Source organism: Ceratotherium simum, chromosome 2, assembly GCF_057802395.1.
Source record: "Ceratotherium simum simum isolate JZ-2026a chromosome 2, ASM5780239v1, whole genome shotgun sequence".
NCBI classification, from domain to species: Eukaryota; Metazoa; Chordata; class Mammalia; order Perissodactyla; family Rhinocerotidae; genus Ceratotherium; species Ceratotherium simum.
In genome coordinates this window covers 22,756,950-22,782,493 of record NC_141901.1, presented here as the reverse complement: position 1 = coordinate 22,782,493, position 25,544 = coordinate 22,756,950, and the positions used below count along the sequence as shown (strand labels likewise).

Here is a 25,544-nt window from a genome sequence, read left to right as displayed (position 1 = left end):
TCTTCATTAAATTGCACCATGACATGTTCAAGAGAATAGTTTTAGAAAGTTGTTGTGTAGAGGAATCACTGTGGAGGAGAACATTCTTGGGCTGCATGTAGGGTATTATTTTTTAACATTAACAAATAGAAAAAAACTATTTGTGTTTTGCAAATGGAGGTCATGGGGTTATGAGCGTGCTCTTGGAAGTAGGAAGGGGCATGCCCTGATGGGGATAAAAAAGCATGTGTGAGGAGCATGCGACTAAAGATGTGAGAAAATTCTTGGCTTTTATCAACTAGAAAATAACCGAAATGTGGAAAATGTTTAAGAAATGCTTATATGACCTGGTCGTTGTTGAGGGGGATTAGTGAGTGGGGCCAGAGTCGTAGGTCCAATCCTGGTTAAATTCAATTTGGTCTCTTAACCCAGACATAGGAAGCATGTAAACCGAGCCATTCCTTTTTCTAAATGTTTAACGTCATCAGTTGGAGAAAATGTGTATGAATGAACAAATCCCATCACTCTTTTATGGGAATATAAAACCAAGCATCTGTCCTCGCGATGGGAGTTCAGCAGTGTCAGTCGTCTTCGTATGAGATGGTCAGTGTGCACCTTATTCCTTTTGCACTTTTCCTCTTGAAGATAATGTAATGGAGAGCAGAAATCCTATGACATTTTCTTACTATTCCACATTTTAAGAGATCACATATGCACACTATTCCACATTTCAGGAAATTACATATGCACGTGTACAGGTAGACTGTGTCTGTTTTGAAAGCTCCATTACAAGAGAAACACCAAATCAAGAGTTGGAAAGGGGACTTCACAATAAAAATCCAATCTCCTTATCCAGGAAGACAATGTATCATTGGCTCAGCAGAAAACTGGATGACATAACAATCACTCTTTTCTTCCAGTGTTGGGACTGCTGGTACAGCATGAGACAATTTTGCAGCTCTTTCTGCATCTTGAAACATTTTTGTCCACGCACGAAAAGCAAAGTCATGCAAAGCAGTTACTACAGTGGCTGAAAGTGAATCAGAAGTTTAAAAAGGGTACGAAAAAATTCCATGTGTTACTTTTACATAGATTTGATTGTTTTAAGTTTATTGCACAAATAATCTGTGCTCATTATAGAAAAATCAGCAAGTACGGACTGGAAGAAGAACAGAAAGAGTATCCGTAATCTTATCCTTCCAGAGAACATCACTAGTAGCACTTTGGGATCTGTCCTTCTGAATCCTTCCTATGCATTTATTTGGATACAATCATGCCTCACTTTACTACAGGGATACGTTCCGAGAAATGTGTTAGGCAAGTGGCTTGTCGTGTGAATATCACAGAGTGTACTCACACAAACCTAGATAGTATAGCCTATTATACACCTAGGCTATGTGGTACTAGTCTTCTGGGACCACCGTCATATATGCTCTCTGTACTTGACCAAAACATTGTTATGCAGTGCATGACTGTATTATTTTTCTGGAAAATAGGACCTGAGTTTACATAAAATTTTATAAAGATTGCAATCAGGGCAAGAGTAATAGCTTGACTTTTGAAGAAAAGGAGTAGAATAAGTTTTAGAAAAACTGACAAAAATGTTTTAAAAAGCACGAAGTGTCGCAAAACCATTCTCTATGCAAAGAAACTGCCAATACTAAAAAAACAAAAACAAACTAGTAATTGATAACATTCATTCTTATTCATCAGGCTAGCCTAAATTTTTTTTTCCATTTTGTCCAATCTGATTGTTTAGAATTTCTTATGGGAAAATTGCCTTTGTCAGGTTCTCTAAGATATGTGGACCATCTCTATGAATGGCGAAGGTGTGTCCAGATGTGCTCAGAACCTTTCCAACATTTCTACCGGATCCCATCCTCCCCCACCTTTTTTTTTTTTTTTTAAGAATTAAAGCCGAGCAGTGCCACTATGGTACATCTGTGTCGTTGCTCCCTTGATCCCCGTCTCTCATCACCTTCCAATAGAAAGTGAAAACTTATTATTATTCTGGTAAATTTCCTTTAAAGAAACTTATGTCATTCTGCACTTCCTTGAATTTGTCCAGCTTTCTGATTTAACTGCTGCGTGTGGGACTGTATCACATTATGGGTGGTCTTACTTTTACCTCGTGTTCTGATATGGTCAGAAACTACTTAAAGTCAAAGACTTCATCTCTGGTCCCTGCCTCTGGGGTCAGTTGCAGGGCCCACGGAATGAATGAATGAACCGGTAAATGTACAGTTACTGGGTGCCAGGCACTGTTCTAAGAGCTTCTTGTGGATGAGCTTATGCGATCCTCACAACAACCCTTTATGGTTGCATGAATGCCTGATTCTCCCTCTTTGAAGGTCCTGCATTTCTTGGTAGTCTTCAAGCTTTGTATCTGATTATCACTCTTGGAAGGTGTAAAATTATAGACTCAGGATTCTGGACCTGCTAAGTAACTTAGGGATCATGTTGTTTACAGCCAAGGATACAGATGCAAAGGGATTAGGAGGCCTACCTAGTGTCACATAGCTTCTTTGCTGAGGAGCAGGGATAAGAATGCAGGTTTCCTGAGCCCCAGAACAGTGTCCTCCTACTTGACAGCACTCTCCTCTCCTCTCAGAGCATTCCTTGTAGTTAGGTTCCCTTCCCTTTGAGGACATTTACATCAGTAAATGTCAACATTGTATTATTTATATTAACATTAATTTTATATGATTTATATTAATAAATTAATTCTATTAATAAATAATAACTGAGTCATATTTAGAAATGTTAATATTAAACTTCGTTCTCCCAGGAGCTCATGGTTGTTACACACCAAAGACAACACCTACCATTCAGAGAACCAGCACCTTAAAGGCCCTGCAAAGACTTTTTCTTAGAGTTTCTGGGGTCATAGTGGACACTTGTTCATAGTTAGTTATCCATCTGTCCCCAGCTGGTGGTCGCCATTTCCCTCTGATATCCCAAGGCCTGAAGCCCTCTTTGTCTTTCCCTTTTTGCTTTGCATCTGGAGAGGGAGCTGGTTTGTCTGCAGGGAGCTGGACCCACCTGTTCCTACCTCTTTGCCTCATCACTGTGCTGTCGTTTTAGCCTTTGGCTAAAAACAGATCCTCTTTTCCCTTGTGGATGTCTTGTCATTTCTTTCTCTCCCTGGTCTTAGTTATATTCGGCACAGTGTTATTTAACTCTGCGGAACATCTTCGCACAGAACTTCAGCCAAGGGCCTGTACCATGTACGTACTTCATTAAGTCATTAAGTGACATTGTATCCTTCCTCCTTAGAATGGGCGTGGAGGGAAGGACATAGGGAGATATCCTCATTCATTCAACAACTTTACTGAGTGCCTAGTAAATGTCAGGTACTGTTCTAGGTTCTGGGTTTATAGGTGTGAACAAAACAGACTAAGTCCCTTTATTTTAATGGGGGGAGACAGATACTAAACCAAAATAATGAATACATAATATATCAGGTGGTGAGAAGTACTAAGAAGAAACATAAAGCCAAGGGAGAGTGATGGGGAAAGTGCTGTTTTTGCTAGAGTGTTCATGGCAGGTATCTTGAAAAGGTGACGTTGGGGCAGCGACCTGGAGGAGGGAGGGAGGGAGCGATATGGATATCTAGGGGATGAGGGCTCTAGCCGGGAAATACAGCAAGTGGAAAAGGTCTTGAGGCAGGACCTTGCTTGTTCTGTTCAGAGAACAACAGGGAGACTGTGTGGCTGACATGGAGTGAGGCAAAGGAGAGCTGGTAGGAGATGAGGAGGTCAGAGGAGCAGACGGGGGCTCCTATCTTGTGTGGCCTCATAAGTCAGCTTTAAGACTTTGCCTTTTGCTCTGAGATGAGAAGCTATTAGAAAGTTCTGAGCCGAGAGTGGGCATGATCTGAGTTTTGTTTAACAGGATTGACTACTCTGGCTGCTCTACTGAGCATAGTCGGTGGCAGGCAGGGGCAGAAGCAGGCATCAGGTAGAAGGGAAGGGCAGCGTTCGCGTGAGAGGTGTTAGGGCTGCAGCAGGGTAGGAGGGTGGGGGTGATCAGAAGTGATCAGACTCTAGGTGTGTTCTGAAGGCAGAGACAGTGGATTTTCCATAGAGTTGGATGTGGAGTGTGAGGTACAGAGAGGTGGCAAAGATGACCGTAGGTTTCTGGCCTGAGCATCTGAAAGAATGGACTGGCTGTTTTCTGAGATGGGAAAGGCTAAGGGAAGAACAAGACAGTACCCCATTCCACTGTGAGAAAGAGAGTGTCTGAAGATTCCCATTAGTACCAAAATGTGCTCTGATAGCTCCCATCTAAAAAATAATTCCCCCTGCACCCTTTATCCCCTAAGCCTGCACCCCATTTCTCCCAGTTTCCGTGTCTCCTTCCTCTCTCTCTTGAATCCACTCCCAGCACCTCTCGTCCTCGTCTTTTGCCACAACTGGTTTTTCTCAGAGTCAGCGATGACCTCCATGATGTCCAGTCGCTTCTCAGTCACCCCACACTGACCTCGTCACCAGTGCTGGCATTATCAGTTACTCCCCACTCCTCAAAGTGCTTTCTTCCTTAGCCACCACAACACCGTGCTGTCCTTCTCCTTCCTCAGCCTTCCCCATGTCAACTGATGGCATCTCCACCCTTCTAGTACTGAGTGCATATCCTTCGTCTTCAACCTGGGGCATGAAAGCTTCAAGACAGGTGATGGAAAGAAATACAGTTTTCCTATTTTATCAAATGAATCTTTAGAAAGTCGGTATTCCTAAATATTCCCAGTAGGTGCCCTTAACAGACTCTTTGAGGGCCCTTGACAAAGCCCTCATTTGTGTTCTATTTTTATCACCTGCGAAAGGGGACTAGTTGCTGGGCCCATCCACTGTCAGAGCCAGAACACAACTGTAAGGGAGCAGAGCCAAATCAGCGGCTAATACCCAAATCACTCACCCCTGCGATTTGACAGCTTCCACAGATAGTGGAAATGTGTATGTGTTGTTCGGAATAATGAGGGGCCGCAGAAAGACACGAGGTACTTGATGAGAAAACACAAAGCACGTTTTCTCATCCCAACAACCTTGGCTGGGCCCAAGCAAGGTTAAACAACCGCATCTATCTTAAAGGATGTTTTTATCTCTAGCTTTTGTGAGCATCGTCGTGTTTTCCAAAAGGAAACATATTTCACTTGACCTTAACTAGGAGGACTTATTGCATCCTCTCTTCTTGTACTTTATTCCAGTGTGTGTGTGTGTTTTTAATAATTGTTTTTTAACCTTTCCAGAAAGAAGATTGGCCCATGCACAAGCTGGAATGTTCTCCCATGGTTGTTTTTGGGGAAAACTGGAATCCATCAGAGACTGTAAGGCTAACTGCAAGGATTCTGGCCAAACAGGTGAGGAAATGGGATCATGTTCAAGTGCGTTTTATTTTGTTTTTTTCTTAAAGGTCAGAAAGATGAGTAACTGACCTATGGTGATCATCCCTTGTGAAACATTCTTTTAAACACTCTTGACCTCTATTTCCTGTCACATCCACATGGACGAGGGTGGAACAGCACTCCAGACGTAAGCTGGTTTGTGTTTGCCTTGTGCAACTGGGATGTCGCTAACCCCAGGCCAGGAACGTAGCTGCAGCCATTAAATACTGAGCTTTGTATGAGACAGGTTTACGTAGAAAAATATGGCCTTTCATGGCGCGGAAACCTGAATGAAAATAGTTAAGAGTGTCCTAGGGAACCAGACCGGCCTGCAAAGCTTCAAGATTTTCCCCTGTTCTTTCTGACAAAGAGTGCGCCCTGCCCCGCTCCCTGTCCTATGCAATGTCCTGCTCTTCCTTGTCTCCGTGCTTGCCTGAGCCTAGGCCGGCGAGGAGTGGGATGGAACAACCAGCGTGGCATATGCAAAGGAGAAGAAAGAGAAGGAGTGGAAGAGTAGAAATCGAGGCAAGGGGGGAGAGGAAGAGGGTAAAAGGAAGAAGAAGGAAAGAAAGAAATGCTCCCAGTGGGAACAGATGATGGCCACAACAGGTCCTCCAAAGGTGGTGCTGGCACTGGCTGCTCTCCTGGGTTTGGTCAGTCTTCACTGATGGCGTGGTAATGAGACGCCTGATCTCCAGACCCTGTAGGACTTGTCCCTGTGACACAATGAAATAGGCCGTGTGGAGCTTAGGAGGCGTCTATCCGCAGAGGCACTTGCTAATAATCAGTTGGTAGCAGGGAGGGCCTCTGTTCTGTCAATCTTTTAAAGCTGAAATTTCATCCACATCTTCTTTATACCTGCCACCACCCCCACCTTTATAATTTTCTATTTTTTATCGAAGCCAAATGTGATCGTAGTGAGTAGCACATAGCTGTCCCCAGACCAAGTTAGGATCCTGGACCGCATAAACAGAAGTCAAGCATTTCCGACCTCTGAGGTCATTGTTCCCTTATGTTCAGCTTGGGTCAGGCGCCTGCTGAGATGCCACTTTACCAGCTCAGGGTAACCGAAGGCATTCAAGGGTTGCCTGTAAAGTGAGACCGAAAAATCAGAATTGTTTTCCCTGGAGGAGGTTAACTTTTTGGATCTGCACTAACAATTATCTGTAAATGTATGTGGAGTACTTGGTCAGAAGGAAGGGGTAGGAGGAAATGGTGTGACTGGGTGAGGCGTCAAGGTAAAAAAGCCATCAAATTAGATCTGTGAGCATCTGGGGAGGAGGGGTGACCAATCTGCTGGTTCCCCTGCCCCCAACTCATTGATGTTGTCTGTAGTGTTGTGGTTAAGAATTCAGAAGAAGCTGTTGTACTTTCCTGAATGAAGAGCCTTCCCAGGCAAGAGGACTTACGAATCTTATAGAAATGTATCCCGTGAATGGAAGATTTCGACTCCAAAAAAGAACTGTTGAAATGTTTTGGCACCAGGAGGGAGGTCTGAATGCTATGATGAGTTTATACCAGTTTCATTCAACTTTTATTATAATTACTGCCCCTACTAATAGTCTATTAAATGGAAAGTTACCTGCCCATCTTTTCATCTCTATAGGACTTGATGATTAAAAACACAGACCATTTGTATTCTAGTAGCTTGCAAAGGATTAGGGGAGACAGGCTACCCCATCTACCAAGGGGAAGCTTAACATGTTAACTAGGGAGGTGAGAGCACCCTGCGGGACCACCTGTATCCCCAAATTGAATAGCCAGATTACAAAGACGCAGCCTGCTCTGCTTTTGAACTCTTGTCAACACCAAGTTTATTCATGTCCTCAAAGCCTAGCGGGTTTACTATTGTTAGCTCCTCTTGGGGTGTCTAGAACAAAGCCAGCAACACGTTTAAAGTGAATCCGGGCTCACAGATACAACCAAAAGTGTTCTTTTTGAAACACGGAATTTGACATCATTTTAGCCTGTGCTTAAAGAAAGTGTAAAATGGCTGGGGAGTTTGATTTTGTTCCTTTTTTAGAAGGAGAAATAATAAATAGGATGGTTCATCTGCCAACTTAGTCCTTTTAAGTCGGGGCCCTAAAAAGTTGTTTTCCAGCCAGCGTTCTTTCCCGTAACAAGCATTTTTGAGCCTACTGTGTGCATGGCATTATCAGAGTGTTGGGAACGCGGCAGACACATTAAAAAGCTTTTCAAAAGAGTCTTTTGGGTTTGGATGTTGGGCAAACGCTCTCAGAGCCCAAGTGGCAGACTCCTTGGATGGCTTTCTTTGCTTCGTTGAGAATTGTTGCTTTTTCTTCAGGTCAATGTAAAAGAGAAAGTGCAGCTTTCTGCACTGGTTGTTAAAATCTGTATCTGTATGATTTCTTCCCCAATTACTAGAAAATCCACCCAGAGAGAACACCTTCAGAGAGATTGTTAGCTGTGAAGGAGTTTGAATCACGTAAGTCTTCCTGCGACCGGCTGAGGAGTTCTTTTAGCCACACATTTAATGTGGATTAGGCAGGACTGAAGAAGGGAAGGGGTCGCTTGTATTCTTGGTGGTGGTGGTGATTTCTTAATTGTTAGTTTTTATTTTGATTTGTATGCTGTTTTGAAAAATGACTATAGCTTTTTTTTTTTTTTTTTTGAGTTGACAGGATTACTGGGAAATAATTCAGGGAAAGAAAGAACTCGCAGGATGAATTATTGCATCCCCAGCTATCTCCTGCTGGCTCTCCTGGCATGCTGAATATTTTTGGGTCTTTGCTGAATTGCAGTCCTGTAAACAGCTGACATCCTTACTGAAAGGCGTTAAATCAGGGGCTGTCCACTTTCTTGACCGTGACACTGATGCCAGGGCAACTGGGGGGGCCCTTGACTAGGCTGAGGCTGTTTATCAGTCATTGCCACTCATTCCTGCTAATGGTCAGGTGAAATTTCATCTGCCGAGTGCTATCCACTTGTCAGAGGAAGAGAAAGAAGAAATGGCATGCCTTTCTTTCCCCAGGGTTTATCAGTTAGACCGAGTGATGGGGAAGAACATTTCCTAGGGGCTCTACATATTACAGTAAGAGAAGGAGGTAGCTAGAAATTCAGAATTTTCTACCTGGTGAATAATGGACTGTTTATCCCCAGATCTGGAGAAATTAGACAATGAGAAGAAGGATTTGATTCAGAGTGACATTGCTGCTCTCCATCACTTTTACTCCAAGCACCTTGAATTCCCCGACAACGATCGCCTGGTAGTGCTGTTTGCTCAGGTAAGATGCCAGCATCAGGTGGCACTCAGTCTAGCCTTTCCCTGCCCGCGCCCCTCTCCCCAGCTCTCGCTCACTGAAGGTGAACGGACCTAGAATAACGGCACCGACTGGACGACAAGGCTCTTGACCTGTGGGACCTGTTTTGCTTAGCCTACTGGGTGACCTTGAGCAATCGGGGTCCTCTCTGTGCTGGCCCTTGCTGATGGGTGGAGCACAGGAAGTTCGCCTCTGCCTGTGCCTCTGCTGCTGCAACAGTTTATAAAAACAAAGGAGTCGCCAGTGCCCCAGGACTATGGCATGCTGTAAGATCTTTGAAAAGAGAAGACCACGTGAGGGTCCTACATTACATTTTACTTTCCTTCTCGTAAACCTTCCATTCTGACAATCGTGGTTTTTTTACTCCCACCAACACTGGGTTGGTAAAGCAGAGGCATCTACAGATGTCCCGAAGTGGGAGGCTCTCTCTCATGGCCCTAGGAAGGACAGTCACCACAGAGGGGAGCCCGAGTGGGTCTGGTACAGAGAGTTTTTCCTGATGGTTGCTGAGAAATCTCCTTTAGAAAAGCCTAAGTTTACCAATGTCAGATGTAGTAAAAAGTTAGAGAGGCTTCTAGACAGGAGCAACTTCAAAGCGATTAAAAAACTGGAAACCAGCCGTGTGGAAAGGCTAAGGCTGGGGCATTGTTAGCACAAGGGAAAAAGGTACGGCCGTCACCCTTCTGCTGAATGTGCGGTCTGGCTGTTTCAGTCTCCCCGTTATCGCGAGGGTGGCTCTTCCTAGCACGACTTGCTAGAGTGGATTTCTCTCCCTCATATATCCTCACGTTTGCCCCTACAAGCTGGGCATCTAGTTGAAGATGACCTTCCCAGACAGAAGTACTGAAATACTGCTCGGTGGGTGAAGTAGCTACATTCTGCTACCAGAACCTTCAGTCTTTAGATATATAAAACAGCTCAGGTGGATACTTACACATTTCTGTCTTAGAACAGAAAAAGTATCACCTATGTACACCCTGACCCAGTAATTCCATTCCCAGGAATCTCTGCTAAGGAAATAATCAGAGATTATGGACAGAGATTGACATGCAAATTGTGTATTGTGGGGTTCTTTTTAAAAAAAAAAAAGAAGAAGAGGAAGGAAAAGGAAATATTATAAATGGCCAGCAATAGGAGTGTGGTAAATAAATTATGGCATAGCCTTGTGATGGAAGGTGATATAGCCTTTATCACTTACATTTCAGGGAATGTCTAAAGACGTGGGGAAACACTGATGATATAACATTAAGTGTAAACGTAGGATAAAAAATGTGTATAATATGAAAATACACATATATACTTAGACAAAGATTAAATGGAAGTTCACAATTGGTTATCTTCTGAGTTGTGGAAAATTTTTGCTTTTTCGTTGGATGATTTTCTGGATTTTCTACAATGAACATGTATAACTTAAGAAAATACTAAAAGGAAGAAAGAGGTAAAAAGCATCCATAATTCTTCCCCTTTAAAAATTACACATATGGAGAAAGAAGTGAGTCTTCTTCCTTTCTCCCACTTCACCCCCAAGGGAACCACTGTTAACTTTTTGATGAATTCCTTGATAGACTTTATGTTTATATTGATATAGTTCTATTGTGTGATTGTCATAATCAGAAAAAAATTCTGTTGTTTGTAAAAGGAAAAATAGGTTCAAGTTAGGAGTGTTAAAATAGAAGTAAGGAAAAACTTTCCTGATTTTCACATTATCATCCTGGATTTACACCATACTTTGCTAAGCATCCTCAGCCACTGGATTTGGGTGACAGTGGAAGGTTGAGGAATTGACTTCTCTTACATAATTTTAAAAACTAGATACCTGACTTTTTTTTCTGGACTAGATGAGGCATGGTTATGTGAGAAAGCAGGAGAGATGAAATAAATATAAGGTATCTTCTTTTCTCTTCTAGCTGTGAGAAAAAGGTAACTTTTCCTCCGCCACGGTAATGCCTGCTGGTAGGACTTCTCAGTGTTGACGGAGTAGATATGGGACCAAATTTTTACAACCAAAAATCGAGGCATTTGTCTCACAAGCAGAAGTATATTTGTGGTGAAAATGACTCAGAGTCTTTGAAATTTGGACTGACTCAGGAAATCCAAGAAAGAGACACACACACGCACCTGCACACATATGTAACTGTAGATAATTAATTGCTTTATAGACTTTATATTTACCAAATCATAATATCTATTCTGAGATTGTGTATACACACAAATACACATACACACACACATATCTTTTTTCACTTATAAATTTGAAAGGGGGGGCCGGTCCAGCGGCGCAAGCCGTTAAGTGCGCGCGTTCCACTGCGGGGGCCCGGGGTTCGCTGGTTCGGATCCTGGGCGCGCACCGACGCACTACTTGTCAAGTCATGCTGTGGCAGCATCCCATATGAAGTAGAGGAAGATGGGCATGGATGTTAGCCCAGGGCCAGTCTTTCTCAGCAAAATAAAAAAAAAAAAAAAAAGAGGAGGATTGGCAGATGTTAGCTCAGGGCTGATCTGCCTCACATAAATAAATAAATAAATAAATAAATAAATAAATAAATAAATAAATAAATAAAAATTTGAAAGGGGCTTTCAGTATCCCCAAAGAAAACTGAAAATGAAAGCAATATGAAAATAAAGGAAAAATGAAAAGTGCTGTTCCAGCCCCATGCCACCCTCTGGTCCTGCCCCTCAGCCCCGGGCTGCGTGTCCGCTGTTCCAGCCTCTGAGCCCTTTCCTCTCTCTGGTTCATGAGAGGGTATTGTGGGTTAACTTGTGTACCAGCAACATCTGGCAACAGAAGGTGACTGTACTCCTTCAACAGCGCTATGGTGTGTTTTAATCACTGGGAACATATGCATGGTTGGGAAATGTATTTTTGGTGCGCAGCCTACATCTAGTCTAAATGCTAATTATGAGAATAGCTTTAGCAAGGCACTTATGCCTGATTTGACTTGAAAAAAAGGTCTATGGCCCATGCATCTTTCTTAACACGCAAGTTCACTTTTCTTCTCTAGGGCTATTTCAGAAGGGAGGGAAAGCTGGCAGGCAAATTGCTATGCAATTTGGGTTAAACATCATCACCACCTCCCAGAAGGGAACAGTGATGACACCTGTGCTTACAGGAGACTTTGCTTATGAAGAAACACACTCACTCTTCCACAGTAAGAGGAGGGCAGAGGGAATAAAGCGACCAGTGGTTACAGAACATTCGAGTCTGGAGGAATCTGGAGTCACAGGCCGGTGCAGGTGGGCTCCATGCAGAGGAAGAGACTAAGAGGCAAAGAGGCAAAGTCTCCCACCCCTCAGAGTTAGTCAGGAGCTGTCTGTCACTTGATCAGTTTTGAAAATTGTTGCTAAATTCTCTCATTCATTGTTTCATTCTGCAAACATGTGTTGTCATCTTGTGGGTACCAAACACTGTTGAGGCCTGTTGGTGTCCAGTCTGAGACTGTATATAGATCATTCAGTACCTAGTAAGGTGCATGACACCCAGTTCTTGCTCCAGTAAATTTTGTTGAATAAAGAAATATCCTAATTTACTCTTACCTAATGTTAATTGATGACCATAGGTTAATGGTAATTGGTTAATGTCCTGATGACATAATAGGTTAGGGTACTTGAAGTTGGCACAAAAAATAGTTTGCTAAGTCTTCTACTTAGAAATGCCCGATACCCCAGGATTACAAAGGCTGTGTATTGTTCTAATAACCTGCAGTAATCTCCTCTTTTTATATTGAAAATTGTAAACACTTATTGTAAATATGTTGAATTGTGAAAACTACAACTCAACCCCCTCATAGCCTTTACTTCTCTGTGTACCAAGATTTCCAAGCCTTTGCCATTGGCCCTTTAATTTTAAATAAAATTGCCATGTGAGCATTCATAGATCAGAACAATTTTAGAAGAAACATGGTGTAGTGTAAAGAAACACCTGTGTATTTCTGTCAGCTTTGCTGTCAGAATATCTAGTTTGAATTCTGACTCCTGTTCTGCCACTCACTATTTATATGGCCTTGAACAAATTACTTAATCATTGACCTCCCTGAGCCTTAGTAGTCATATCTGTAAAATGGGTTATGCCAGAGTAGGATTGCAGATTTATGAGAAGGTAAATATGCAGCACCTAGCCCAGTGCCTGGCTCAGAGTAAGCGGTCAGTGGATGCTGGTGTTATAAAGCCCATCCATTGGCCTGAAATTTACCAGCGCGATGTCTCTGGTGTGGAAGAGGATGGTTCCAGCCCACAGGGTGAAATCATTCAGCATGCATGCCTTACAGATGGCCTTCACAGCAGCTTGGAGCTGGGGTCTCAGCCTGTGCCCTTGGCTTTGGGCAAGTCACTGCTCCTCTCTGACCTCAGTTCCATCATCTGAAAAGTAAAGAGACTGAGTCTCCGTCCAGCTCTGAAATTTTAGATACAAATGAAAAACACTCACTGAATTATCTCCCAATAGACTGGGTGTTCCTTGAGGGCACAGATTTTGGCCTGTTCATCCTTCTCTTCACAGCGCCCAGCACATAAGGGCTCTCGAATGTCTGCGGAAAGAATGAATTTATGAAACAACATAAAATTGGGGTTGTATGTTCCTCATTTTCAGCCTGCTCGCTCTAAGTTAGACTTCCAGAATGGTGTGAGTTACCTTCGGTATTTTTCAATGCAGCATCTCTTTTCAAGGATGAGAAAGTGGCCAGTGGTTGATTTGGCTGAGACATGAAAGGAAGGTCTCAGTTCCTTAAGTTCAGGCCTTGGCCCCTCTGCCTCTCAAGGGGATGGGCAGCAGTTAGATTAGCTGTATAAGACCTCTTACATTTACCACCTCAGCTGATGAGATGGGCACTGGATTAAGTGACTTGTTTTTTTAATGGGAGAAAATTGAGGACAGGGGGACTCAGTGATGGGCTCAAGATCACACAGCAGATCTGTGGCTTAATTGGCATTAGACTGCAGGTATTCTAACTCCCTGCAGATAGGCAGACTTCAGTCCTTGGAGCCTTAGGGGGCTGTGGCATTCCTGGGCCACTGTGTGTAGGTGAGTGGGTAGGCTGGACTAAGGAGTGACGCAACTCTGACACTTCTTCTTTTACTTGTTTACACATGGGACTGATGGGTAAATTTTCTTTGAACAAAGGATACGGTGGCCAGGGCCGGCCCGGTGGCTTAGCAGTTAAGTGCGCGCGCTCCGCGACTGGCGGCCCAGGTTCGAATCCCGGGCGTGCACCGACGCACCACTTCTCCCGCCATGCTGAGGCCACGTCCCACCTACAGCAACTAGAAGGATGTGCAGCTATGACATGCAACTATCTACTGGGGCTTTGGGGAAGAAAAAAAAAAGGAGGAGGGTTGGCAATAGATGTTAGCTCAGAGCCGGTCTTCCTCAGCAAAAAGAGGAGGATTAGCATGGATGTTAGCTCAGGGCTGATCTCCCTCACAAAAAAAAAAAAAAAAAAAAGGATACGGTGGCCAAAAGAAAAGTTTTAAAATCACTAAACCAGGACATCTTCCTAGTTAATTTGTTAAAGGTCAAAATAAAAGAAATGATTTCTAGCCAGAGAGATGCTTTAGCTCATTTTTTTTCTTTCTTTCTCCCCCTTTCTCACTGCAGGTTAACTGTAATGGCTTCACAATTGAAGATGAAGAACTTTCTCATTTGGGATCAGCCATATTTCCCGAGTAAGCTGAGTTTGACTTCATTTCTTGTCTTTTTACTTACTTAACACTAATTTGATTTTTTTTTTTTTGATTTTTAAATAACCTACCTAACTGCGTGTGGTAGACATGAAACTCCAAGTGAATTAAGACACCCTTTCAATTCTGCCAGATTTCAAAATGTTTCCCCTACATTTAAGGATCCGAAAGCAGTAGTTAAGAGAACAGTGGCTTGTTAAGTCCTGCTAGGCAGAGAGCTGTTATTAAAGAATACTTTACAGTGTGCACAGAAGGAACAGCCCATGTCCTGCTGAGAAATTTGCTTTTTGCATATCTGTGGTTCTGGAAATCTTTGGATTTCTTTTACTCAAAGTAAAACATTGATTGTCAACCAAGAATTGGCCATAGGCCTGTGTAGAGAATATATGAGCTTCTTCTCCATCTCTCCTTTTTGAAAAATACCAGTATAGAAACAGCACAGTTTGGAGGGAGAATATGCTAAAGTAGTGAACTAGGGGAAAATTTCAAAGAACTATAAGATTTTTCTCTACTTTAGGAATACTTAAGTAATTCAAGATAGACTAGCCAGCTGACAAATGGAGATCTTTACAGCTCTGATTTTAAGAGACTGCCAAGAATGGCTTTTCCATTGTCTCTTTGATGGAAAGGGTATTTTCAAAATGCTTAGGCCCCGGAAATCAAGCCCTCACTTTACAGAAGGAGCAAAGGAGCGCTTCTTGCATCCCTTGTCTGAATTAATCCACATTGTGGATTAGTTCCGTCTAAAGTGGCATTGCTTAACATGCACTACAGGAGCCCTTGGCTTTAGGTTGAAGCAAATGCAGGAAACCCTTAACAGCTGTGCGTTCGCCGTGGATGACGTGCGTGCTCCTGGTGTGTGTGTGTCTGTTGCTGCCCAGCTCTGTGCATTGTACAGGTCTCAAAGATATGGAAGAATCTGTGCAGGTTTGTGCCTCATGAGCAGCGGTCATAGGCTTTCTTGAATCAGAGAAACAAAAAAGTATATTCACGTAATATTACTATCCTGTGGCCAAAGTGTGTCATCTGCAGTTTGAATTCCAATAGTGAGGAAAGAAGTATTTTTGAGAAAGCCTCTTTTGGACTTTTTCCCTGGGAAAGGGAAAAAGAAAAAGAGAAAAGCTGTGAGACCCTCTTTAGAAGGCTTGTGTTGACAACACTAAATGAACTCTGGAATGTCTCTGCTCTCAGTGTCTTAAAGACTAAAAGAGAGGTTAAGAGTGGTATTGTTTCACCCTTTTCTGTGATTGCCAAGAGAATGATGATACCAAGAGCCTGAGTTGTTTTAGGTTCTTTGCCTTATGGTGCATTTCCCCCAGCTTCATTAAAAAGATATCCGGGAGCTGTCTTGAACTGAATTACTTAATACTTCTTCTGCAAGCTGGTTCTGGAAATGCTTTTCCATTAACAACTTGCAATGCATATGTCTATCAGATTTCCTAGGGTCTAGGAAATCTGTGCACCACTGGCCAGGGAGCCAGGTGGGCTGTGATGCAGGGTGGAGGCGACCCTCCCCAAAGACAAAACAGGGAAGCTGCTACATGCTGTCCCAGGCTCATGGCCAGCCACACGCTTCCCTAAGACCTTTACAACCGGGACGTGGAGGAGGGCCGCTCCCTGTCATACACGGCCAACCTGGGGCGGTTCATTGTCCTCCCTCAGGCTTCACAGCCCCTTGGCGTTTCTGTATTCTCAGGGCAAACAGGAGAGGGGTTTTGGTTGCCGAGGGTTCGGGCAGGTGACACCGGCCACCAGAGCAATGATACATATGGATGTGAGTGCCCATATGAGCCCCAGTTTCCAGGCAGTTTTAATTGGGGGAAAAAATCCCTTTGGGCTGAAATCGTATCGGCCTTGTGATTTCAAAGGCAGCATTTGCAGAGATCAAGCACTTTTCCCCTGTAGTTTAGAAATTTCTGTTCTCAGAACTTTGACCTTGATATAATCAGAAAGCTCAAAGCCTCGCACAGGCGAGTCTCTCTATCTTCGCCGGCCCTGAAAAGCAGACAGTGAGCAGCGGGAGCAGAAATGTCCCAATTTTCCAGATGAGGAAATTGAGGTGCAGAGAGACCCAGATGGGCTTCTCCAGGTCTCTCGGGGGATCACAAGCCCTCACTTAGGAAGCTGGCATCTCCCATGGTGGCGATTTCTCAACATCTGAAGAAAACGTGGTAGAAATAATCCACAGATATAAAAAGCTGATTGGAAATGATTTGTCTTGTACAATGGAGGAGCAGTTCGCTGCAGGTGTGGGGTGTTGAGTCCTGCATCTAACAGGAAGGAATTTTTGTGGGATTTGTTGTTGCTGCTGTTTTATTGTTGTGTGTTTTTTGTTTTTGGCTTAAATATCACCATTTGGAATTGCGGATTTCACTTTTCAATATTGTTAAAGTTTAAGATGTTAGATATGATAAATGCATGCAGAACCACCTCCCAGAATACGATGGCCAAATATTAGGTTTTTTTTTTAATGTCCTGCAAAGATCCATTTCCTGTAACTTAGCAAGTCAGTAGCCGAGGAGTCACCTGAACAGTCTGTCTGCCTCATTGAGAATATTGGGTTTTCTCTTCTGATTGACAGCGTTGCATTGATGAATCATAGTTGTTGCCCCAATGTCATTGTGACCTACAAGGGGACCCTGGCAGAAGTGAGAGCTGTGCAGGAGATCAACCCAGGAGAGGAGGTGAGTGCATGGCCACAGGTGTCTGTGGAGTGTGCTTCAGACAGCTGTTGTAAAGGGCAGTGCAGAAGAATCAGTGCAGCATCACGAGACGAGACCGGCTGCGAGAGATTCCAGGAGTCACACTGTCCTCGTCCTCAGGCCCTCCAGGGTTAATGATCAGATTTGTGACCTGTGGCCCAGAGTCCCACACTTTTGGCTTCCACTTGGTGCTCGCCATTTCCGTCTTGGGCCAAGAAAAAACAGGAAAGAGTAAATTTGAATTAAACTCCTCACAAAGATTTATAGAGCAAGAAGCCTGCCAAAATGATCAAAATGAAATTTTTGATTCTCTTTAGAGCCTGTGTATTCGTATTGCCAAAAGATTGAGTTTGAGCTTTTTTTGTTTGATTAGTGAATTTTGGCCTGTTTTTCTCCCCAAGAAAGGTCAAAAGCGTTGTTATCTAAAAGAGAAGGAGCAACCCAGCAGTGGTTGAAGAGCTCTCACTCCAATGACACATCAGTGTTTCACATCATGAACTCCGGAGAGTTTGGTTTTTAGGAGTGGAATTCGATGGCCGGTTGTACCCACTGACAGGGCTAGTAGAGGCCGTCTGTGGCCAAGAGGCACCCTTAGCTTCCCTCCTTACCTTAGGGACGTGGAGAGGCCCAGGTGTTCTGTCCCCTGCTGGGTGATTCCCTTTTCCTTTCCCGTGCTGTGATTCCATGACTACCTGGTAAGACATCTCACTTTGAAAGGGCTAGCCTGGCAAATTGCTATATGCATGCTCTATGTTCTTAAGTAAGTACAATCCCTAGCAAGACACATGAATGTTTATGGAGTGTAATCATACACTTTGAATTTCAGTTTAATAATCTTTAATGCTATTTTAAGGCACATGTGTGGATGTTTTACATTCTAAACATAATGATCAGTGGGCTAAATGATAAAGGCCTTGGTTTCTCTGGAACTTGTTAACTAACTTGCAGCAGAACTGGGACCTGAAGCCCAGTGTCCAGATTAGACTTTCTGCCCTTTGCTAAATCATCACGATGGGGGCATCCTGATTTGGGTCAGGATGTCTCAGTTTCCGAATGTATAGTGGAGATGACCCTGATGCCTCTTTTGTTAAAACAGACAATTGCAGTCCGAATGTCAGTCACCAGGCCCGAGTACGCCTGTGGGCTGACAGCAGACATGAGCAGTCAGTCACCTAGCCCAGCTGTCTGGGCCATGAGCAGTGACTCTGAGCGGCCTTTGTCGCCATCTTCTGGGCCCTTCTGTTTGTTGCATTATGTGGCCATCAGTCATTTCAGAAAACTGAGGCAGGCCCCTGCCACGTGAGGCAGGGCAGAGCCTGCCCCTGTTGGTTTGCCCTCGTGCTCTCACAGATCTGAAATGCAGTAATCTCGTTTGGCAGAAGTCACTGCTTTGGGGGTGACTGGCCCTTCAAAGAGGAAGAAGCCCATTCCCCAGGGTGTCAGATGAGCCACGAGGTCTCCCCAACTGCTCTTTGGGTGGGGAGAGCTTGGTGGTGCCTGCAAGCACCTAGCCCCTTGAGAGTCCCCCCACTGCCTGCCAGTGCCTGAGGTTACTGGCACGCTGATGGCTTTGTGACATCCATCTGTTCAGTCAGACATTTGCCTGATGGTGTGGGATGAGCAGCAAGGCCGTCCCTGTGAGAAGATAATGGACAGTTTAATGCCGGCCTCCTCCATCCGCTCCAAGTCTCAGTTACAGACCCCGTTAGGGAAAAAAAGCAAGGATGGGAGGACCCGGGGAGCCGAAAGGTAAGACTTTTTCAAACTCTTTGGCCCAGCTGGGAAATGCAGCAGCACGCTGGTGTCCTAGAAGCTGCGTCCTCCCTACACTGGCTTGTCCTGGCCTGCTGAGCCATACTCCGTTGCCAGCTATGGAAGGAGAAAGGGAAGCATATCAGTATGTGTGTGTTCATGCTCCCCTCCCACCCACCCAGCAGTGCATCTGAGCTGTCCCTGGTTGTGACTAAAGGAGGCTAAATAAAAGCCAGGCAGATCCAGCCCAGGGCCAACCCCAAGGATGAGTAGGGTCTTTGCCCAGGGTCGGGGGAGCCTTTGCTTCCATACATGAGATAAAGGCATCTCCTGCTGGGACAGATCCACAGCTTGCTCTCTTTGGGGAGGAAAGAGGTAGGGATGCTTTCAACCCTCCGGTTGACTATTCTGGGGACTCCTTGATTCTATAGAATGTGGGAAGGGAAGCCCTGTCTGTTCACCACAAGGAGGTGGACCACACTAGGAGGTTGCTGAGTTTAAGGAATTCAGCGTGTTAACGTAAGGAGCATGTCCTGAGCTGTGGTCCTCGGGGCCTGTCCCCGAAAGCAGACCACCACAGGTGTTGGCAGAGCCAAAGGAAGCATAAGGAGTGAGTTTACCTGTAGCAGACTGAGGCATCAACTTTTTGGACCCCCTTAGGTTTTTACTAGCTACATTGATCTCCTGTACCCGACAGAAGATAGGAATGACCGGTTACGAGACTCTTACTTCTTCACCTGCGAGTGCCAGGAGTGCACCACCAAGGATAAGGTGAGCTCCCCGAGCCGGCGAGGGCGCCTACCACGCTTTGTGTCTCAGGACCTTCTGCCAAGCGAGCACCCCTGTCTGACGTGGGGTGTCTCCTCCCATGGTATTTTTTGACCCTTTAAGTCCGCCTTACTAAGACAGCCAGAGGGATCCAGTTAGACCAGGTGTCTGTTCCAACCTGCTCGTCATAGCTGACAGAAACATTTCTATTACACCGTACAAATAAGAAAAGGATCTGCCCAATTGCTATTTCTTGAAAAGAAATGACTGCTCAGAAGAGAGGGACGGGAAAATCACATGAGAGTAATTTTCAGGCTTTCCAGCCTATTCACTAGAATATGCAGAATTTTCTTTGGCATTGCCCAAATTATTTGGCATTGCCCAAATTATCCATGCCACCCCTCCTTATTCTCTCTTCTCTTGATTCATAGATATGTTAACACAAATCTGCTCACAACAAACATGGTCTAGGTGTCCTGCCTAGATAAGGATTGTCTAGAAAATTAATGTTTTTGTTGGTTTTTGTAAAAAGGTAATGGAGTATTGAATTTCTCTTAGATTCATTGCCTGATTTCCTTTCATTCTCTCGTAACTTTAGAATGGGCAAGCCTCTACGTCTGCTTGGGAAAATGTACTATTGGAGAGGTTTCCCCATCAGTATGGTTTCATGGGAGGTAGCACCTTACACTTGTGGACATTTCTCTCAGGATAAGGCCAAGGTGGAAATCCGGAAGCTCAACGATCCCCCAAAGGCAGAAGCCATCCGTGACATGGTCAGATATGCACGCAATGTCATCGAGGAGTTCCGGAGGGCCAAGCACTACAAATATATCCTTTCAACTGTCCAGACAGTTTCTTGTCCCTCACCTGTAGGAGGTGCCGGAGAGTTGGGAAGAGGGAACAGAATAAGGATGGGTTTAAGATTCTGCGTATTGAAGGAAGAATGTCTCCTGGTAAATGTGTAAAGACTACCCGTGACTTGGAGTCAACCACATCAAAGTTTTATCATGTTGATCTTACCTTATTTCTCCCTGTTTGACTAGTTTGATCAGGAGCTCAATGTGCTAGAAGAGTTTTATTGTCTAAAACTGTGGAGAACAGTTCCTTGAAGGCCCTCATTTATAGGGTATATTTTATTTGGGGGCAAGGCCCAGTGCCGAGGGCTTTGTGTATTATCTCATCTGACCTCACAAGGACACTCACAAGGGACTGTGCCGTCCCCATGTAGCAGATGAAAACACTCTTAGCAACTAATTTGCCCAAGGGACAGAGTTCACCATGGCAGATCCAGGATTTTGCCCCAGGTCTACTGACTACCACGATCCATATTCTTATTCCACTACATTATGGTATTTTCTTGGGTGTCGAAAAGGCGTTCGATTTGTACTGAGAGAGGAAGTAAAACCAGTGAAAGGAAATTGGAGAAAGGCATATTGTTTCTCAGCGTAAGAAAAAACTTTCCCATGGTGGGGACTGTTTCCTTAAAAATACTTCAGCTAGAGTGCTCATCTTGGGTGAGGGTTTAGATTTAATTGGAAGATTGAAGATTTGTGATTCTAATCAACATTGTTTACAGCTGAACTAAAGAGTCTGTTCCCTGTGGCTAAAATTCTTGAGTTGTGTTGAACAGTTGAGGTCTTCAGTTTTTCTGAGTTTGTTTCTCCAAGAAAATTGTGATTCCTTTCACTTTTGCTTGGCTTTCTGAATTTACTTTTTCAGAGGGTGAGGGTAGGGGCGGAGTGGATGAAATAAATCCTTGAGCCCAGCCTTGAGAAGTCTCCATCAGGTGGGCCCGGCCTGTCATTTCCTTGACGCCAGAGCACCCCCTAGTGAGCTGCTGGAGATCTGCGAGCTCAGCCAGGAGAAGATGAGCTCCGTGTTTGAGGACAGTAACGTGTACATGCTGCACATGATGTACCAGGCCATGGGCGTCTGCTTGTACATGCAAGACTGGGAAGGGGCCCTGCGATACGGACAGAAAATCATTAAGCCCTACAGGTGATTGCAATGGCTGGTCCGATCATCTTAGCACGGAATGGAATTTGGTGATTTGGAATGCGTACCCTGGCTTTGTCTTTTGACTGTCCCGTGTTGGAACATGCCTAGGACAGCTTTCTCTTCTCTGCACCCACACCTGGAGGTTCAGGTGCAGGGTGCTTCTCTACTGGGCCCAGCTGTTCCCTCCATCATCCGGAAGAGACCCCTATGGAGGCAGTTGAGGTTATGCAGGGGTGCTGGGGCAAGATCCCTCCCAGGACCTATCTGGGGTGCTAGATCCATAGTGCTTAGTTCAGACCAGTGTTAAGAAGCCACCAGTTTGTTTCTTTTCCCTCTCGTGCCTTCCAGGTTAAATGGTACTTATTAATTGGTGAACAGCAGTGTCAAAAGCCCTGCTTTTCCATCATTACTCACATTATCCCCTTCTTGTGCTTTTTTAAATTGCAGCCCGGTTTGCAAATGGAGAAACTCTGGGACCACTGGGTTGGCTGTGGTTATTTAACATCTCCCCTAGGTTTGAATAAAACAGATTGGGTTTTGACGTATAGTAATAATGAATATCAGCCATGGGGAAGTTTCTTGTTGAGGGGGTTATTAAATCTTAAAGTGGGTGACAGATGGAGGTCGTGGCATTGTCCTCTGGCTCTGACTAGCTACTTCAGGGCTGGGATGGCCTAGATCAGGTCGCTGGGGTGCTTGTCAAACACATTTATTTACATTATGAATTTACAGGGTCTCCCCAAGACCAAGTGGATCAGAGTCTCTGGGCATTAGATCTGAAATCCCTGTGTGCCAGTAGCACCCAGGTGTTTCTCATGATTTGAGAAGCCGTCAGTACTCCCTTGCGTTCTAAGATGGGGGACTGTCAAGTTTGTGCCTAGTCTGAATTTCCACTGCCAAGTGGGCCCTCTGCTTACCTCACGCTGCCCTGAGTAGCCAGCAGGGGGAGCCCAAGGAGAATGGAGCTCTTAAAATCTGCTCTTAGAAACAATTTGCTACATTGGGGATCCTCCTCCTTGGGGTGGGTGAAAGTCCTCTGGTCTCATGCACACTTCCCTCTGTGAGATCTGTAGGGACGGAGGGAGGGAGAGAGAGAGAGAGAATGAGATCATCTTAGCCTTGTGGTTCCTTTCCCAGCAGGGCTCTGCAGTGGGTGCTGGACCCTTCCTTAGCTAAGTGAGCCCCTTCTGGAGGCCCAGCTCTGGCCTTCTGTGGGGCCACACACACACACACACACACACAGACACACACACTCGCCCGTGAGCTGCCTTCTGGTCTCTGTTCCTAGGGAATGGCCCTTTCCTAGGCAGACGCCATTAGTCAGCCTTCACTTCACAAACCAGAGAGAGAATGCCTCTCGTATGTAAAGCCCTCTACTGGACAAGAGAGAGAGTATCTAGAAGAAACAGGAGTTCTGATGTCAGAGAGCTTATAGTTTTGCTAAACCAACTGACATCATAGAGTGACAGGAAGCTGGTGTCTTGAGACATATTGGGGTGTATATTTAAAGTATACTGCCTTGCTAATGAGGGGCTAGGCCTAATGTCCTCTTAAATAGGGAATTTACTTTAAAAGATGTTTTCCGAATGCCCTGCTTTGGGTGCACCTAACACAAAAATCTGGGACAGGGATTGAATGTTGTGTTTATAAGTGTTTTTGTATAGAATTTCTCTTGCAGTGTTTATGTAGCTTTTCAGAAACACACAAACTGCATAAAATGAAGTGCATCTACTTCATTGGTTAGAAGTGGTTATGCAGGGTTGAGCCATCCATACTCTCCACCCAGCACCTGTCAGGGTTTGGAGAAGCCTGGCTGCCATGGAGAGTGTGGCCATGTGCTCAGCAGCCACAGGCTTGCTGCGCTGGCCTCTGGGCTGCTCGGCAGGCTTTGACAAGGTAGCCCGTTGTCTTTCCTCTTCTTCCAGTAAGCATTATCCTTTGTACTCCCTCAACGTGGCCTCCATGTGGTTGAAGCTAGGAAGACTGTACATGGGCCTGGAAAACAAAGCTGCTGGAGAGAAAGCCCTGAAGAAAGTAAGTCTGTGCCGTGAGGGTAGGATTCCCAGGGACCCCACGGCCTCCCTAGCACGCATCCTTCATGCCTGATAAGGCAGAGTGACTGAAGTCCTGGAGAATGACCAGCTCTCCACCCATCCTCGGGCCATAGAAGTGGGAGGGGATGGGCTGGGTAGGGGAGGGTGGAGTAAGTCCTGGAGCCTTTGCCAGGTTTGTGTCCAGGCCCTCCTGTAAGGAAAGGGTGTACACATTGAGAGGGCTGGCCGTGATTGCACGCTCAGCCCATGACTGGGGAGAAGTGGGTACTGCCCCTGTCCCATGTGAAGCCGTGCAAGTGGACAGAGGCCACTAGATGGGTCGGGAGACTGTGGTGAGGGAATTTTCCATTTGTCTGCCTTTAGGATTTACAGATTTATGAGGCCCAATTGTGGTGAAATCAAGGCAGTTGGATATGGAGAATTCCTCACTATTAGGATTATGCCTTTGCAGTTCCTAAAGTGTATTTGATAATCATTTCACTGTTCATTGAGTACCAGTTACATGCCAGGACCCTCATGTGTGTTTTTTCTTTTAATTCTCACAAAAAATGAGATAGATTTTCCTGATGAAGAAATTGAGATTCAAACAGGTTAAGTAGATGAAGAAATTGAGATTCAAACAGGTTAAGTAACTAGAGTATGTGGAGAGGCCTTCATTCAACTGGGGTCTTTCTGAGTTGAAAGCTTCAGCTCCACCCACTCCCACTGTGACTGACACACAGGGCAAACCTGGACCCTGGGCAACATCTGCCCCCTCGGTGATTGACAGCCACCCTGCTGCCAGTGGGCGAGCGGGCGGGACTCTGACCTTCGCACCTTACAGCTGCTCAGAGTCACCATCCTGAGCACTGATTCTCATTGTTCTTCATGTAGAAGTTAACAGTTGATACAATGTAATCTTTGGCACAGTCTATTTACTCCTGTCAGAAAATGTTTGTGAAAGTGGGGGACACTGACTAGGCCCAGATACCTAATTCTCCAGATTCCCCAAGTCTTCCCAATAGACTATGCAGGAAGATGGAATAAGGTTCCACATCCCAAATGGAAGGGTCAGGGCCCAGCCAGGCTAGAAGTGTGAGTTAAGCATAACATCTTTTGTTTTTAAACCATGGAATTTGTCTTCTAAGATAACATATTTATTGCCTTAGTGAGTTGGTGGAAAATTAACCAGTTAGGTCACAATTGCCAAGTGCTGGTGGGTAATTAAATACAAGATCAATGAAGGATAGAGTAGGTCTGAGCAAGGAATGTGAGTCGTGAAATGAAGGCAGAGCGCAAGGGGAGGCATTTAAAGCAGATGATTCCTGAAGGCTTGCACTGTTACTTGGCCTGCCGCCTTTTGGTGTGGGATCCAGAAAGAGAGTGGTATAATGGAAAGGAATGCCCGTCAGAATCATAGGCCATCAAAAATTCCCTGTTTGGGGCAGTGGGAGTAATTTAAGTTTTTATATCTGTGAGTAATAGAGTTGAATACAAAAGAGCAAAATAAATTCTTATAGATTACATTCGATATATACTTCCTATATGCCAGGCCCTATTCTAAACACCATTCTAAACTCTGAGAGGTAGGTATCATTCCTACTTTACAGATGAGGAAAATGAGGCACAGAGTAGTTAAGTAAATTGCCCAAGATCACACAGCTGGGAAATGATGGAGCCACTGGTACCTCGTCCACTTCGTTTGCCTCGCTATAAAGAAACCTTATTAAATACATTCTCTCTAGCTTCCTCAGATGAAACCTGCACCTATTTTTAAGTTTTTTAAGAATATATATTAAGAGGAAAGCATGCACTTTTTGAAAGGGAAAAACGGTTTGATCTCGTCTTAAAAATGAGTGATGAAAACTAAAATCAGTCGTTTTGATTCAAGTTCACTGTGGACTTTTCTCTTTTAGCATTACCTGTTTACTTGGTTTAGCACAGCCAAATAATTCTGTCCCTAAAGCATCTTTTACTG

General features: G+C 44.6%; 1 protein-coding gene across 1 annotated transcript in view; it reads left to right on the top strand.

Moving 5' to 3' along the window:
• The window catches only part of SMYD2 (SET and MYND domain containing 2), a 49,408-nt gene that overhangs the window by 22,917 nt on the left and 947 nt on the right, over window positions 1-25,544 (top strand). The window contains exons 3-11 of the mRNA XM_087439126.1: window positions 5,225-5,335; window positions 7,745-7,805; window positions 8,480-8,604; window positions 14,231-14,298; window positions 16,895-16,997; window positions 19,428-19,538; window positions 20,243-20,363; window positions 21,359-21,533; window positions 23,459-23,567. Coding sequence (XP_087295252.1) covers window positions 5,225-5,335; window positions 7,745-7,805; window positions 8,480-8,604; window positions 14,231-14,298; window positions 16,895-16,997; window positions 19,428-19,538; window positions 20,243-20,363; window positions 21,359-21,533; window positions 23,459-23,567 — 984 coding nt within the window. The remainder of the gene's footprint in view (window positions 1-5,224; window positions 5,336-7,744; window positions 7,806-8,479; window positions 8,605-14,230; window positions 14,299-16,894; window positions 16,998-19,427; window positions 19,539-20,242; window positions 20,364-21,358; window positions 21,534-23,458; window positions 23,568-25,544) is intronic.